Genomic DNA, 14,446 nt, shown 5'->3' with positions numbered 1-14,446 from the left:
AAAAGAAAGACTGTTCATTGTTTTATTTTGTTTTTGAAGCCCGTAGCTATCTTCCAACCCAATCACTGCTTTGTGGGTGGAGCTTAGAGTTAAACTGGCAAAAAGTAGAGAATGCTCAACAGCCCCACTATTACACTCAAGCAGTGACCCATGTTCAGCAAAGGCAGAGTGAATTTAACTCTAAAAGACCTGGAAGAAACTTAGATAGCTGTCAAAAGCTCCAGATAGCATTAAAAATCCTGCAAAAAAGCTAAAAGATGACCACAAAATTTCCAACACTCAAGTGGAAAGCACCTATCTGAGTTTACTTTGTTCCAACAATGTGTGGAGCTGTGCTTTACTGACCTCAATATATTGGAACCAGTGAAACAAGCCATTAAAATTAAAGTTGCTATAGGCAATAAAGGCCTCCACAGACTGAATATGTCAGGCCTGTCTGACAACTGTCTTAAAAATCCAGAAGGAATTTGGTCAACACTCAAAGATCAATTATGAGTGAAGCTCAAGTTTAGAATACACTGGGTGGAATTGTCGCAGGTTTGCACTAAGTGCGGTAGCGGGTGGGGAAAACGATGTTTTACCCATCGGCCACAATGGCGGCTTCTCACGCTGTATTGTCCCAAACCCGCTGCATTATTTATGCATTCCTGGGAAACTCTAAGCTCCATGCCATTTCGAGGGCGGGCGGGATGTCATTTGCCCACCACACAATCACCTCACTGCTTCATCACACCGGGAGCCATATTTAAAGGTGTGCACACACCCCTCAGTGCTTCCAGCCCACAAATACTGCAAACAAGACATGGGCCCTGAAAGGCAAAAAGACTGCAGCCCCAGGTTTAATATGTGTCCCTCAAGCGCCTTTTGGACGCTGTGGAGATCCGCCGCGATGTCCTCTACCCCTGCTCTGGCCGCAGGAAGGGCAGCAACATCACCAATCTAGCCTGGGAGATGGTGGCAGTGATGGTCAGCGCCAATGCCCTGCAAAAGAGGACAGCCACCCAGTGCAGAAAGAGGGTGGAGTGATCTCCTCTGTTCCGCTAGGCTAAGCCACTGTTCTCACAGGCTAGGGATCGTGTGACGAGTAACTCACCTCTTGACTCAGGAGTGTGATGGAATACTCTCCACTTGCCTGGATGAGTGCAGCTCCCACAACACTCAAGAAGCTTGACACCATCCAGGACAAAGCAGCCCGCTTGATTGGCATAACATCCACAAACGTTCACTCCCTCCACCACCCAGGAGCAGCAGTGTGTACCATCTACAAGATGCACTGCAGGAATTCACCAAGAATCCTTTGACAGCACCTTCCAAACCCATGACCACTATCATCTAGAAGGACAAGGGCTGCAGATAGATGGGAACACCACCACCTGGAGGTTCCCTTCTGAGTCATTCACCATCCTGACTTGGAAATATATCGCCATTCCTTCACTGTCACTGGGTCAGAATCCTGGAATTCCCTCCCTTACAGCACTGTGGGTGTACCTACACTGCAATGGTTCAAGAAGGCAGCTCACCACCACCTTCTCAAGGGCAACTAGGGATGGGCAATAAATGCTGGCTCAGACAGCAAAGCCTACATCCCGTGAATGAATAAAAAAAGCATCACCCTCAACTCAGAAACCCATCACACATCCACAGGATCTCACTCACTCAAGGGACATCACCATTCACTATCTCACACACACCTTCATTGTCCTCATCCCGTCCATGGAACCACTCACCACCCACACATGCCAGGCATACTTATCATCTGGCCTGGTGCTCTGCTTACATTTTTTCCACCTCTGTTCATGCAGGAGCGGTAGCAGACTGGTGAAGGAATGCCTGAAATCCAGGTCCTCACAGACTTTGAAAACAGAGCCATCCAGCTGGCCAGTAATGACCGGGACTGGTCCTGTGCTAATGGTGAGGTCGGCACTGCTCTACCAAGTGAGGATCCAGCAGTGCAGCATCTATCAGATAACCATGCCGTGAGTGATGTGTCCTCTTTCACAGGCCACTGCTTTACATTAATTATCTCCCCTTGCTTTCACAGGCACACCTGTCAAACAGCCGACAGAGTCCATGACCCAGGGCCTCCAATTAAGCTCCGAAGAAACCTCTGAAGAGGAATCTGAAGACACCCTCCCTGAAGTCCCATCACAGCGTTCACCCACACCCTCCACCAGCGCAGAGACACACACCTCGGTGGGACCTAGCTTTAGAGTAGCCTCGGGATCACAATCTGGTGAGCACATCACACAGTCTGATCCACAGCAGGCGGAGGCAGGGACTTCCCAGGTTTCTGGCACTCGGAGGACAGCTGGAGGCCAGAAATTTTATGAGTCCGAGTCAGATGATGAGCCTCTGGACTCGGTCGTACCTCAGTTGCTGGAGCTGCAACGGCAAGCTCGGTAACATCAGGAAGGGATGTCCGCTGCACTCCTCAGATTGCAAGGCACGATGGAGGAGTCCTTCTGTCTTCATTCTGAGGTGATAGCGCTGGCATTGCAATGCATCGAGGTCAACACTGGCAGGATGGAAGCTGCCATGGAGACCCTGGTCCAGGGCATCGCTCCTGCACTGCTTGGCGGACTGAACTCCATCGTTGATGCCATAGTTGGCCTTCAAAAGTATCAATGTGAGAAGGGTGCTGGGCAGCTCAATCTCACTCCAGCTTCCCCTTCTCCTCAAGGAGTCAGCCTGTGACCCTTGGACACCCATAGCGAGGAGGATCAGCAGAGGCACATCCCGGGGCCATCCACCCAGGTGACTCTAGGAGTGTATAGCCCATCCGAATCCCCTCTTCCTGTGACCCCCACAGCCCCAGCCCCACAGGCCGAGGAAAGTGTCACTGCCGCACAGCAGGACCCCAAAAGCAGGCCGGGGTCCTCCGTGTCTCAGCCCTCCAGAGGACACCCATCAGGGACATTACAGACGGGGTGTAGCAGTCAGCAGGCTGCCTCTACCTCCGCTGTGGATGTCCAGGGAGCACCAAGGCATAGTGGCAGGATTGGGAAGGTTAAGAAGATTAAGAAGATGTCGTTGTAAAGCCTGGGCACGGGTGTTAATCACTTGTACATAATATTCATTATTGTAAATAAATTCCCAAGAATGTCTCTCTGCCTGTGGCCCCTTTTTCTGATGAGCAGTGTTCTTGTCATTCAGATGTGAAATGTTTCTGCACAAGATAAAGGCAGATGTCTCAGTCCAGGGCCTCTTCCCTGTGCTCTCTGCTGCCTTCAGACTGTGTGCCCTCGCTAAGATGACATCCGTGACCTCATGGATGCATTTGTGGGTGGAGACTTGTGATATCCCACAGAGATCACCTGTGGACCCGTGAAAGGAGCCACTGGTGTAAAACTAGAGTGCCACGGTCACTTTCATGGCCACTGGCATTGGATGCCCTCCATGTCCCCATGGCGCCAAATCCTGCAGCAGTTGGCAGATGTGACCGGCCAGTTCCCTGGATGTGCAGTCTTCGGTGACACTGCTTCTCAGTCACCTGCAGGAATGAAAGGCGGCGTCTGCAGACCCTGGGTCCAGCTAGACACTGACCAGCAGTGGTTCACTGTGGCTCTTCGGCGGCGTGTGTGGGAGCCCCAGCCGCCCTTTCTTCCTGAGGGTGCTGCTCCTCCTTCTGCACAGCCAGGCACCTCCGTCACTCTCTTCTCCATTGTCTTTGCTCTCTGTACGCCATGAGGCATACAGCTAGGCCACCAGGCTCCATGCTCCTGATGTACTCCTCTTGCAGAATGAAAGAGAGAGATGAGTGGATTAGCTTGACTGTACTAAGAACCTGTCTTGGTTACATTTGAAGGCCCCTTAACACATCCCGGAGAGTGCTGGCCACCACTTGGATGGCCAGAGTTTACTGCGCTGCATGGCTGCCCAAAACCCCACCCACCTCTGCCAGACTCCACCTGGCTGATTGGCGGCAGCTTTGCCCATTGGACTGCATGCTGTGCTCTCAGCTCAGGCACAGGCATTCTCCTAACCCACACTGCAAGGCTGCGCTGTCAGCTTGAAGCATGGGAGAGACCAGTCCAAACCGGGATGATGACATTGCAAGGGGCTGTATGCAAAACATGTGGCACCAGAGGATATTGGAAGCACCAATGCAGAAAGCAAAGGCCGGAACAAGTGGTTCAACATTACGAGAAGCCACATCCAGAAACCAGGCGGGTACAGCATTCCAACCAACCAAGACACATAGGTGACAGCATCAAGACAAGATCCAGGAAATGTCTAGCTGTAAAGAAAATACATTTGATTGGCAAATTAAGATGTTAATTAGATTAACAGGCAAATAATTAAAGGACAGTGCCACAGCATTTGAACCATTGCCAGGAGGGCCACGTGTAGAAACTCATAACAAATCCTTGAGTTACCTTGTTTTTGGGATGCATTCATCCATCCATCCAGCCATCCATCCATCCAGCCATCCATCCAGCCATCCAACCATCCATCCATCCAGCCAGCCAGCCAGCCATCCAGCCATCCAGCCATCCATCCATCCATCCATCCATCCATCCATCCAGCCATCCAGCCATCCAGCCATCCAGCCATCCAGCCACCCAGCCATCCAGCCACCCAGCCATCCAGCCAGCCATTCATCAAGCCATCCATCCATCCATCCAGCCATCCATCCAGCCATCCATCCAGCCAGCCATCCATCCATCCATCCATATATCCATCCATCCAGCCATCCAGCCATCCATTGATCCAGCCAGCCAGCCAGCCATCCAGCCATCCATCCATCCAGCCATCCATCCATCCAGCCATCCATTGATCCAGCCAGCCAGCCAGCCATCCAGCCATCCATCCATATATCCATCCATCCAGCCATCCAGCCATCCATTGATCCAGCCAGCCAGCCAGCCATCCAGCCATCCATCCATCCAGCCATCCATCCATCCAGCCATCCATTGATCCAGCCAGCCAGCCAGCCATCCAGCCATCCATCCATATATCCATCCATCCAGCCATCCAGCCATCCATTGATCCAGCCAGCCAGCCAGCCATCCAGCCAGCCAGCCATCCATTCATCCAGCCATCCATCCATCCATCCAGCCAGCCAGCCAGCCATCCATCCAGCCAGCCAGCCAGCCAGCCAGCCAGCCAGCCAGCCAGCCAGCCAGCCAGCCAGCCAGCCATCCATCCATCCATCCATCCATCCATCCATCCATCCATCCAGCTAGCCATCCATCCAGCCATCCAGCCATCCAGCCATCCAGCCATCCAACCATCCAGCCAGCCATCCAGCCAGCCATCCAGCCATCCAGCCACCCAGCCATCCAGCCAGCCATTCATCAAGCCATCCATCCATCCAGCCATCCATCCAGCCATCCATTCAGCCATCCAGCCAGCCATCCATCCAGCCAGCCATCCATCCAGCCAGCCATCCAGCCAGCCATCCATATATCCATCCATCCAGCCATCCATTGATCCAGCCAGCCAGCCAGCCATCCATCCATCCAGCCATCCATCCATCCAGCCATCCATTGATCCAGCCAGCCATCCAGCCATCCAGCCATCCAGCCAGCCAGCCATCCATCCATCCAGCCAGCCAGCCATCCATCCATCCAGCCAGCCAGCCAGCCATCCATCCATCCATCCATCCATCCATCCATCCAGCTAGCCATCCATCCATCCATCCAGCCATCCATCCATCCAGCCATCCATCCATCCATCCAGCCAACCATCCACACAGCCATCCAGCCATCCATCCATCCAGCCAGCCAGCCAACCATCCACCCAGCCATCCAGCCATCCATCCAGCCACCTGTATTTTCTAGACATGGGCAACTTTGTCCTCAAGGTTCTTCAATTTGATAAGAGCTAACAACAACTTGTTTTTGTTGAAAACAATGCACAATGGATGTTTGCATGACTTTAGCTAAGACATTTCTATTGAAACAGCCACCATAGCTAAGGAACAGTTAGTTCACCCATTTTAGACACATGGGTTGAGTTCTAGGCCATTAGAATTCCCCTGTGGTTAATGCAAAGACACTAATACTCTTAGCAATTATAGTGGGTTGTAAGTATAATCCTCTTTAATCAATATTTGTTTGTTTATCCAAACTGTTTATTCTGGTGGATTCAAATTTTATATGTCATCTTAAACATGATTGGCATGATATAACTTTAGTTACCATCTATGCTAGTATATGATCCTCATTTATAAATTGGTTTTAATAATAAACATTTATTAAACAAATATACAAGTGTTGTAGTCTCACATTTATATCCGCACATGCTCACAAATAAAAACAACATCCTAGAATTCTAAGTTAGAATTCTAAGAGCTGATATTGGGAAATTTAACAATAGCTTATTCTGCTATAATATACCTCTATGTATATTCTATCCTAAAATAACTTTGCTAGGCTGAAAACTCCTGGGAAAAATGATTTTATCTCAGGACCCAGCCTGTAACTGATCAAGCAGACTATGTTCCTTTAATGATTTGAAATTTCTCCCAGTTGAGGTTCTAAGCTAACAAGAAGTTCAAGGGATTAGGTTTACCTTGCCGGGGTGGGGGGTGGTAAAGATCGTAGAACCGTCAACATAGCCAAGCTATACAGTCAGATGATGATGATGATCAAGACCATTGACACATGAAGTGAGTCGACATTCAACACGGAGAACATCAAGGAATGTATTGGCACAGTGGTACCTTCAGAAGTCTTTACCTCTTTCCGTTATATATGCCCATACATGAAGGGTTAGCATAACCTATATACAAAACTGAATAGTGGTGCAAGTGCAAACATCCTTGCACTTCGCACACTGAAATGTATGTACTCACTGAAGTAGCAAATGATGATTCACCCAACCAACACCAAACTTGTTGTGTACAATGACTCGCAGATTCTATCCCTGGGATCCATTACACTCATGTGCCTCTACAACAACTTAATATCATGGACACCTCAGGTCCAGTGATTGTAGGCCCACTGGTCTGTAAGGACCTGTCTTTGGTTACCATCCACAACAACGTCAAGACAATGATGAGGAGCAGGGGCCACCGGAACACCATAGGAAACCCTGTGCTGACACTGGGAGAAGATCTCCTAACTCTGAAACACAGATTATCAGTGGACAGGCAACATGACACTGTTTCAACCAAGTATGTATACCCATTCTGAACCTGCAAACTTCATCGTACTGCGGAACCAACACAGAATCACTATTCAGCAGACAAGTACGAATAACCATCCCCAGTCATCACTCATCGATACTCCCAGGGGTATTAATCGAAAACAGGGGGAGATGAAAGATGCCTGTGACCAGCGTGAGGGAACAAATTACACAACCCGAACATTGGACAGAAAGTTTGAGTTCAACACCCAACTGATGGCACCTGGAAACCAATAGAAACCATCAGCATGTGCCCAGAACCAAGATCGTATCAAGTATGAACACCAAATGGTATGACAGTGCAACAAAACAAATGCTAAATCAGAGCAATACCACAACCAGAAACACTGCACATTAGTATTGCACACAGAACATGGTCTGAGACACAACACAAAGCACTCCTAACCAGCATTCTGAAAACGTGCAACATCCTCCAGCAAACTGCAGCTTGACAGAAAAGCAAAACCGCCAATACATCTCAGAGGCTGGTAAATGTATTGCTCTGTGTAAACGTACATTCAAGCACTATGGGCGGAATTTTACTGCCCTCCCGTCAGCAAGATTTTCCAGTTCTGCCAAAGTCAATGGACTTTTGGACGGCTCACCGCATTTTCCAGCCCCGCCCCCACCACGACGGGGCCATAAAATTCCACCCTATGTTATTTTGTTTTGCTATTTGGTAAGTAGTTTAATTCTGAAAAGTAAACCTTTCGTTAGAAAAAATGAGGATGTTGTGAAATGATGTGCATGCATCTTTAAGGGAGCATATCTTAAACTACTGTCAATCATTGTTGCCTCAACAGGAAGTGACATGTTCGCCCCATGATTTGTAGTCTGTCTGCAGGCAGCAGTGGCCGAAGTCAGGCACGTGCCTTACAGTCTCCCAGTGAACATTGTCTGTGTACAGTCTTATCTTCAATTAAAGAACCCACATTATTGTTTCACCAATCCCTGTGTACGATTGGTACATTTACATCGTAGAAGAGGAGAACATAACACAAATAAAGTTGGACTAATTGGATGTAAAATGCCTTTTATATATTACCCTGTAAAAATAGGTAATTCTATTTAAATTCTTAGGACACATTTAAAACTCTGTTGCTTTTCACTTTAACATAGGGAAAATCACAGACTGGTGAGCCCAGCAGCTGATTTTGTACCCAAAGTTGGTCGGGTGTGACAAGACCTTTATGAAAGGAACCTGTCTCCCTTATCTGCTCTGGTCTATATGTGACTCCAGTCTCACATCAACGTGGTTGACTCTTAACTATTCTCTCAACTGAACTAGCAAGTCCCTCAGCTCCAACAAAGTTTGGACAACTTGGGGTGGGTAATAAATGCCAGCCTTGTGAACAGTGCCCAAAGCGCCGCTTTGCGTGTGACAGATAATATTGAATATTGCCAGTTTATTGTGCGACGCAGCCCAAGTGATTGGAGCTGTTTTATTCACAAGTAGGGCGGTGCACCTGAGAAAGTAACAGAGCAAGATAAACGGGGAAAGCATTTACTTTAAGGAGGGAAATCATGGAGCGGCTGTACCACCATTGAATTAAGGAGAGGGTGCCGGAATGAAAGGTTCTGCACTCCCGCAGTATAGATAAACAGGAGTTCTTTAGTATCAATACATCTTACCGGAGTATTATAAGAAAAGAAACAATGCTGCCAATTCGTGTAATATTGCCTTGAGATTTGCTTTATTGATTTCCAGTATAAAAACATACCCTTCCATCCAATATAGCAGCCTGCTTTGTTGTTACTTATAGGTCAGTTCACTCATTCTTTCTGGAAAACGTTATAATTTGTATAAATTTTATTCAGGTTATAATTTATCTGTCTAAACATGGGGGAACTATAATAAGAACAATGCGAGAAATATTATTTCACATCTGTGACTCTTGCTTTGCTGAGGCAATACCTGTTTCCTTTGGCTTTGTTTGATTTTTTTTGAAGGCGATCAACTCATTAACATCAGTTCAGTGACAAATACAAGTGTCCTTTTACCGCACACTCCTGACTGCTCTGTGTTATTAATGTAGTAACAGAGACACAAACAGAGAGAGAGAGAGAGAAAGAAATCATAGAGGAATGTAGAATATCCACTGCAGGTGGACAGATTCATACTGGAAAATCAAAGCAGCTAAATCCTCCCACAATGTTGGATTTTAAAACACATTTTTAACTCAGGGACATTTCTCACTCCCAATCAGCTATGTGAGTTTGATATTTTCATTTGGAAATCAAACTGACACTCAAGTAGCAGTAGTCATGGGTATCTGCCCTAGGGCAGTACCTTTCCTCATTTCTTCACACCATGAGCTCTTGCACTTTCCTCAAAACATGTCATTCAAAATCACTGCAACGGCCTTACTCACCATAGAAAGAGATAACAATGCAGCTAATTTTCACTGACTGCTTAAACTAGCTGCTCTTGAGCACACAGAAGATTTGACAGAGCAATCCTGACTCACAGCGAAGTCTAGTTACACATGTTACATGGCTGGAAATGCCCTTATTTTGAATACAGCTAATAACATGAGGTGGGAAGTGAATTACATTAATGTTTAATAGACTTTGTGACAGTTCACATGCTTTAGATGCCAGACAAAAGCACAAGGTTGTGGCTTGGTTGTGGCAAGGTTGTGGTTCAGCAACTGGACTAATAATCCGGTAGTTGGTGAAAAATTGTTCACCTCTAACCTCTCCCAGTTCCGAGGGAGGGACATTGACCTGAAACGTTAACACACCCTCTCCACAAATGCTGCCTGAATTGGTGAGCAATTGCAATAGTGTCTGTTTTTCTATCAAATTTCCAGCACCTGCAGTATTTTTTTTATTTTGCTTTTTATTCTAATAACCCAGGGGCTTAATGTGGAGGACGTGAGTTCATACCCCACCATTGAGATATTAAATTCAATTTTTTTAAATGTCTGCAAATGAAAAGCTGGTGTAAAAGCAGCCATGATGCAGTCAGATCATGGTAAAAACTTAACTGATTCACTACGTTCTTTAGGGAAGACCGTCATTACCCAGACTGTACTATATATAACTCAAAACGCACATCAACATGGTTGACTCACAAGTGCCATCTGAAGTGACCTAGTAAGAAAGTAGTCCACTACGACCTGTTCAGGGCATCTAGGGATTGGCAATAAATGTCACCCCCTCAGAATGAATTTTAAAACAATTTTCTATGTATCTCTGTTTAGCATTGCCAGTTACAGAGCTAGAAGCTGAAGCTTCTCATGATGGAGGCGGGTTTATTTTCAAACATTATAGTAGTTCTGGATACTGTCTTTATCATTAATTGATCAGAACCTTATAGGCTCATTCTGTCACTATGGTTGAGAGAGGTACCTGTCTGCGGAGGTGCCTGGTCTTCTTGCACAGGTCTTCAATGGCAGCATTCACAGTGTCGCTAGTCTCTTTGTGTCCAGCCTAAAAAAAGAGAAGGAACATCTTGATTTTTGAATCACAAAAGCACCCAATTAAAAGGACCCTTGGATCAAATAGGCAGGTTTCGAGAATATTAAATTAACCTGAGGTTTTCGATAATGCAATGTGCTCTGCCAGTTCAACAAAAACCATGCTGCTAGAAAATATCAGAGTGAGTTTGCTGGCACACACTGTGAAGCATCAGGAGGATTAACTATACAAAACCTTGTTTTTAAAAAAAGTACCCCATTTAACTGGCACCCCCAATGGATCAAATCCCAGAAATTAGTTCATATAACACTCAGGGTTGAGTCAGTCCCTATTTATTAGTGGCAGCTTTCTGCCCTGACACCAGTCAACAACACAAGTCAAAAAATGGCACCATGGTACAGTGGCCTAGGGGTTTATGATACTACACCAGAAGTCATGGGCTCAAATGTCACCACGGTAAATTATAAAACTGGATTCAATTAGTCTGATCATTTGCCCTGAATTTTACTCAAGGGATGGGCTAGGAGGCGGGGTGGGTCCCCTTAAATGGCAAGGGAAGGGGAGGGATGTTTCCTTCCCACCATTATGGCCTGACACACCCTAGTGGTCTCCCTGGAGGCTCAGGGTACCATCCTCCTCATCAGGCAAGCTGTGTTCTACAGTGCAACCTCCCAATGGTCACCCCGCAACATCTCCACCAGACACACCTCACCCCTCACCGAAGCATGACTGACCCTGGTGCCCACACCACATTTAGCTGGTTGGTAGGGTGGCCTGCTCCCATGGTGTCCTCTGCTGGTATAGTCCCAGCAATGGCCACCACTTCAGGTGGCACTGCTGGGACAACTGAGCTCTGATTGTTGGCAGCTCTCTGAGGTGGGCAGCCATCCTTTAAAGGGCCAGGAAACACATTGGTGATTCATTTGTTGTCAGAGGGTGATACATTTAGCTGGGGGGGTCCCACAAACAGCAGAGGCAGGGCTTTCAGGCTTGTAATCGGGGCTCCCTCCTCACCAACTAAATTCCAACCCTTATGGGTAAGTAAGATTATTGTCAAAATCCAATATTTCACTAATGTCCCTCAGAGAAGGAAACCTGCCACTATTACTTTGGTCAGGCCTACATGAAACTCCAGTCCCTCATTGGAACAGGGGTAGGCCATTCAGCCCCTTGGGATTGTTACTTGCTTCAACTGCACACACTTGATCCATAACTATTGACACCATTATCTAACAAAAGCGATTGATCCTGACCTTGAGAATTCCCTATTGGCCCAGCATCCACAGCCTCGTACAGCCGAAAGTTCCAGATTTCTACACGTGAAGCAAACAAAAAAATGCTTCCTGATTTCACTCCTGAATAGCCTAGGCCTAATTTTAATATTGTGCTCCCTGGTTCTGGATTCCCCCACCAGAGGAAATAGCTTCTTTGTATCCACTCTATCAGAACATTTAATCATATTAAAATACCTCAGTTAGATCACCCTTCAACCTTCTAAACTGAATGGAATGCAATCTAAGTTTATGCAACCTGTCTTTTTAACTTAATCCTACACACCCTCCAGGCTCACAATATCCTTCCAAAACTGAACACAATATTCCAGCTTCCCATTTAAGATGGAGTTGAGGAGAATTTTCTTTCTCTCGGAGGGTCATTAGTCTGTGGAATTCTCTTCCCCAGAGAGCTGTGGAGGCTGGGTTGTTGAATATTTCTAAGGCTGAAGTAGATAGATTCTTGATTAACAAATTTACAGGGGACAGGAAAGTAGAATTGAGGCAACAATTAGAGTTTATCAAATGGTGGAGCAGGTTCAAGAGGCCTAGCAGCCTACTCTTGCTCTTAATTCGTATGTTCGAATGACCAATACTCTGTAAAACTAAAACATTAATTCCTCACTTTTGAATTTAAGCTGACAGACATAAAGAGCAGATTCCATTGGGTTCCCTCTGATCTCTGATTACTTTTTGTACCTATCCACAGTTATTCCTGTGATCTGTGTACTCATCTAAATCTGTGGTTCTTCACAGTTCCTAGCCTCTCTCGATTAAAAAAAACTTGAAAAAAAATCTTGTTTAAAAAAACATTCCGCTTTGTTTTTTCTAACATCCAAAACAGACGATCCCACATTTCCTAACATTAAACTCCATCTGCCTTTACGTAGTTGATTCAATGCCTTCAGGGTTGCTAAGGCTGGAGTGTCACTACACATCATGAGTAAATAAAAAAACATTTTCTACAAATGCTTCCTGTATTCATGTGAAATTTCTCTCTCTGTATCTTAATGGAGATCTTAACCTATTTATTTTAAATGGTTATATGCCAGTGCTCACATATTGGGCTGAATTTTTGCCAAGGGTGAGAACTGAGGCGGGCGGGTGGGGCCCAAAGCTCCTGGCCACCGGCTGGCATGCCAGTTTCCCAATCCCTGCTCCCGACACCAGCCGCTTTTACTGAGGCAGGTTTGAGGCCGGCTGGGCCTCCCGTCCCCATGAGGGAATTAGCCAATGAGGCTCATTGAGAGCCTTGCTAAGAATCCTTAAGGAGGGCGTTTGGGATTTTCCTGGCAGCCTGCAGCTTCCTGGCCGCACGGAGGTGCAATTTAACTAGCTGCAGGCAGGCAACCAGCAACAGGCCGGGGTGTCTGGCACTTCAGGCAAGTCTCGAGGCCTTCCCTGCCTGCCTAGGTGGGGTTTCAGCCAAAGGCCTGACGAGAGATTCCCCACCCACCTGTATCTGTATTGTTTTGTTTAAAATTTAAAGTACCAAGGCGCCTCTATGTTGAAGTACCCTCTCAGCTACTTACCCATTGCTGCAGACTGCTGCTCCTCTCAAGCTGGAAGGCCTTTGGTTGACCCTCCAGCTTTGGGAGCCCCTCCTCCCTCCCCGCTGTCCTTAATTGGACAGAGATGCATGCCAAATTTGGGGGTTAGGGCGAGACTCTGAAAATCCCAAAGATTGGCTGTTTTCTTCTGGGGCTGTGGGGGGCGGTGGGGTGGTTGGGGCCTGCAACTGGTTCCTACCCCTAGGAAATTCAGCCCAGTAGAGGGAGGAATTTCCAATAAATATGTCATGGAATCAGACCATAATGTTCAGCGTAATTTATATTTCAGATCTCTGCAGAGATGACACTAATTTCTATATATGTTGGGTTTTATTTACAGTGTTTTAAAATGCCTACTGCATGGTTTAGCTCCAGCTTCAAAATCTTTGTACAGCTTTGTTTACTTTTCTCTGAGTCCACACCTAGGCTTAACTAGCCAAGCATAATAAACATAGATCAGTCAACAAACACACATAATCAAACACAGAAGAAATGATCCATTGAACCACACAATGTTAATTCAGGGTCCAAAAGAATACTACTGGATGGCTCTTAAAAACTGTAGGCAATGTATTCAAAAGTACCTCCCCAGGTTTACCACCTAGAGTGACTGACTACTATCTGCTGAGGAAACAGATTGACTCATTTATCAAACCAGATCCTACTGTAGCAGCAGCCTTTGTCAAAGATGGCAGCTGATTCCAACTCAATCAAGGCCCCAATCAAAAAGCACCACTTTGGCTAGAAGGTCAACAGTAATAACAAATACTTGTATTTATACAGCAACTGTAACATAAAAAAGCATCTAAAGATGTCTCACGGTAGTGTAATCAGAAAAACATTAATGGGGAGACTTAGAAGAAGAGGTGCATTGGGATTCAAAGGGGAAAGGGGGTAGGGGAGGGGCAAGATGGAGGAGCTCAACAAAGAAATTTCAGGGCACAGCATCCAATGGTGAGGCAAAGGGATGGGAAGGATTTATGGAAGGCCAGTGAGAGGAAGCGAGAGATTGGGACTGAAGAGGAGCATAGGGCTTGAGCAGGTTGCAAATAGGAAAGAGTGAGGCCACAG

At 46.6% G+C, this 14,446-nt stretch overlaps 1 protein-coding gene across 1 annotated transcript in view; it reads right to left on the bottom strand.

Moving 5' to 3' along the window:
• The window catches only part of LOC144695011 (catenin alpha-3-like), a 1,693,436-nt gene that overhangs the window by 912,064 nt on the left and 766,926 nt on the right, over window positions 1-14,446 (bottom strand). The window contains exon 8 of the mRNA XM_078565866.1: window positions 10,486-10,566. Within this exon, the coding sequence (XP_078421992.1) occupies window positions 10,486-10,566 (81 nt within the window). The remainder of the gene's footprint in view (window positions 1-10,485; window positions 10,567-14,446) is intronic.

The sequence above is a fragment of the Cetorhinus maximus genome, chromosome 20 (assembly GCF_964194155.1).
Source record: "Cetorhinus maximus chromosome 20, sCetMax3.hap1.1, whole genome shotgun sequence".
NCBI lineage: Eukaryota > Metazoa > Chordata > Chondrichthyes > Lamniformes > Cetorhinidae > Cetorhinus > Cetorhinus maximus.
Note: the sequence above shows the minus strand (reverse complement) of the source record. Positions and strands in the feature narration are given on the sequence as shown.